The following is a 3221-nucleotide window of genomic DNA, read 5'->3' as shown; positions in this document are numbered from 1 at the left end:
GATGGATATAATAAAGATCCCCTCAGATGACAGTCTCTGTCCTTGTGCTTCCTATCACATCAGAGATTGAACACATTACCTCTTTCACAGCCCACTCTGTGATCCTACCTACACTGGGTTATAAAAGGCCATCCTGCACTCTATCAGAACAGTAAAGATTGTATTAGTGTCTTACTGGCAAAAACAAATTCATATATAACAATTAAAGTCACCTTCTTTATGTTGTTACTGAAAAAAGTAAAGGAATCGTTTTGTATATGTCAATCTGTAAAGCAGAAATCCTTGTATTTATTATAATTGACCTAATTCTGTATTTTATCATTGTCTTAGCTTATTGATTGTATGATGTTATTTATAATTTGCTGTATATACTGCAACTCCCTGCAAGCTGGCTCATGGCGGTTCACAACAGACATATAAAAACATCTGTAAATAGATAGATAGATATCAGAATCTTCCATCAGTACATGTTTGTGTTTAATAATGGATCTCTATTTCTAGCCCATCCCCCAGGAAAGTTCAGATCATACAGGAATTCTAATTCCCAGAGATCTCCAGGCCCCACCTGGAGGTTAGCAACCCCTAGGGTAGGAATATTCCTGGAGGTTTGGAGCTGGGGCCTCAAGATGGCGCAAAGCCTCCCAGTCTCCCCTCCACAGCAGCCCTTTTCCCCCGCAGAGCTGATCTTATACTCTGGAGGTGAGCACTTTGAGATGACATGCATGTTTGCGTGTGTGAAATCCCCCTGGCAGGACCTACACCAGGCCACAGTTTAGCAGCTGCTGGCTGAGTGCTTTTCCCCACCCTCTCTGCATCTAGGGGGGATCACACTCAGCTGCACCTGTTTTCTCCATGGGGACTGCTGCCTGGAGACCAGTTGTAATTCCTGAGGATCTCCCGCCTCCCCATGAGGTTCGAAAACAAACGTCTGTGGATCCCACAAAGTGAAAACCAAGAAACACATTCACAATTGGCATTACTGAAAATAGACTTTATTGCACAGCCAATGATTGACTCTTTTTCTCGGCTCCCCTGGACGTTGGCAACCCAGCTGGCTGCATACGGAGAAGGCATCAAATCCAGCTCCTGAGATTGGCGTCTGCCGCTCTTTAAGCACCACACCACACTGGGCCTGAAGATCGAGTGGGAAGCAGGGCCAGGAGGGTGTCAGAACCATGATTTATGCTCTTGCCGTGTGGCCAGCACCCACGAAGGCCACAATCCAGGTGTGCATCCCAGCGCCTGGTGCATTCCTGGGAGCACCGGGCTTTGCCTCTAGTGCCAGTATAACGCCTGGTTGGCTCCCTGAGCACATTCACCCCCCCCCCCTTGAGGATTGCAGGAGAGATCAGTCTTTTGAACCAACAAATCCCACCAGGTCAATTCATCATCACTTGTGGAAACAGATGCAAAGATCGTATTTATTATCTATGGACAAGGTGCAAATAGGACATCCTAGAAGAGGGCGCAGTATGAGTAACGTGATCTTTTCCAGGGAGATTTGCATCTTAACCGAGCCGCACTTGGAAATAGCTCCTCCCTCCCTGTTGTTTTCCTGTTAATAAAAGGAGGGCCCCAAAGTTGCACAGTATGCAGGTGGCGGAAACCGTGAGTCTCGCAGCAGAAGAAACGCTCCTTTTTGTGCTCAGAAAGATGGCCACCTTGTCGTTAATAGCTGGCTTTGTGCTTCTCGTCATGGAAACCCTCGTTGGGACGGTGGCAAATGGATTTATTGTCCTCGTCTGCTGCACTGACTGGTTCAGGAGCAGGAAGCTCTCCCGGATTGACCTGATCCTGGTCTGTCTCGCCTCATCCAGACTCCTGTGGCAGGCAGTGGTAATCCTGCATGTGACCATGCTTTCCTTTTTTTTGCACACCTATATATTGGAAAAGGGGTCTTCAGTGGTGACGATCATGTGGTTCTTTACAGACAACGTCAATCTTTGGCTTGCCGCCTGTCTCAGCGTTTGGTACTTAATAAAGATCGCCATGTTTTCCCACCCGATTTTCCTCCAAGTGAAGCAACGTTTCTCTCGGCTGGTCCCCTGGCTGCTTCTCGGCACGGTGGTTTCCTCTGTGGTTATGGTTCTTATCGTCTTCGCACATGGCTCACCTCCTTGTGATCCCTACAAAGCATTTTTAAACAATAGCCGTGATTCAGAAGTGAAAAAGATCTGCTCTTTTACAGACTTTGCCTTTTCAGGGATTGTTCCAAATGTGCTCCCTTCTGTGGTATGTTTGTCCTCCACCATCTTGTTGATCATCTCTCTGTGGAAGCACACGAGACATTTGCAACACGATGGAATTGCCGTCCGGGATCTCAACAGCAGCGCTCATCTAAGGGCCATCCAAGCTCTGGCTTCCTTTGCTCTTTTGTATCTCTTCAGTTTTGTAGCCAGGATTTTACAGTTAATGCTGTCTTGGGAAAGCAATGATCTTTCTTGGACATCTGTGTATTTTTACAATGTCAGTGGTCTGTATCCGGCTGGCCATGCTGTTGTCCTGATATTAATTAACCCCAAACTGAGACAGGCGTGGTTGAGAACAACACATCTCTTTAAATGTCGTGAAGCACCATCATAATCTTTTCCAAAAGAACGAAGGGAGAGGACATTCTCTTGGGAATGAAGGAACCTGCTAAGGTCATGGGGGACAATCCATCCAGATGTTCTCCTGATGTTTCAGGCACATTAAATTGTTTTGATGAAGATGACCTTCCAGTGGATTGAGTTCTTGGCTCCTGCAAGTGCAAATGACTCTTTTTTATTCACAAATACTTTTGCCATTGAATATCAATGTCTGCCGTGAAGCTAGAAGAATTGGTTCTTATATACTGCTTTTCTCTCCCCAAAGGAGTCTCAAAGTGGCTTATAATTGCCTTCCCTTTCCTCTCCCCAAAACAGACACCCTGTGAGGGAGGTGAGGCTGAGATACCCCTGATATTACTAAAGAAGAAGAATGGTTCTTATATGCTGCTTTTTTCTACCCGAAGAAGTCTCAAAGCAGCTTACAGTCACTTTCCTCACCCCACAACAGACACCCTGTGAGGGAGGTGAGGCTGAGAGAGCCCTGATGTTACTGCTCAGTAAAAACAGCTTTATCAGTACTGTGGGGAGACCAAGGTCACCCAGCAGGCTGCATGTGGAGGAGGAGAGGGGAATCAAACCTGGCTCGCCAGATTAGAAGTCCACACTCCTAACCACTACACCCAACTAACTTCG

General features: G+C 46.6%; 1 protein-coding gene across 1 annotated transcript; it reads left to right on the top strand.

Annotated features, from left to right (window-relative positions):
* The first annotated feature begins 1590 nt into the window (after positions 1 to 1590).
* Positions 1591 to 2583, top strand: LOC143841943 (taste receptor type 2 member 7-like). Its single transcript, XM_077346492.1, has one exon. It carries the CDS (start codon positions 1591 to 1593, stop codon positions 2581 to 2583), a length of 993 nt encoding a protein of 330 aa, XP_077202607.1.
* Positions 2584 to 3221: the final 638 nt, after the last annotated feature.

Source organism: Paroedura picta, chromosome 7 (genome assembly GCF_049243985.1).
Source record: "Paroedura picta isolate Pp20150507F chromosome 7, Ppicta_v3.0, whole genome shotgun sequence".
In the NCBI taxonomy this organism is placed as follows: Eukaryota; Metazoa; Chordata; class Lepidosauria; order Squamata; family Gekkonidae; genus Paroedura; species Paroedura picta.
This window is presented reverse-complemented; position numbering and strand designations above follow the sequence as displayed.

Coding starts and splice junctions, on each gene's coding strand:
- LOC143841943 (XM_077346492.1), top strand. CDS start 1,591: ATGCAGGTGGCGGAAACCGTGAGTCTCGCAGCAGAAGAAACGCTCCTT.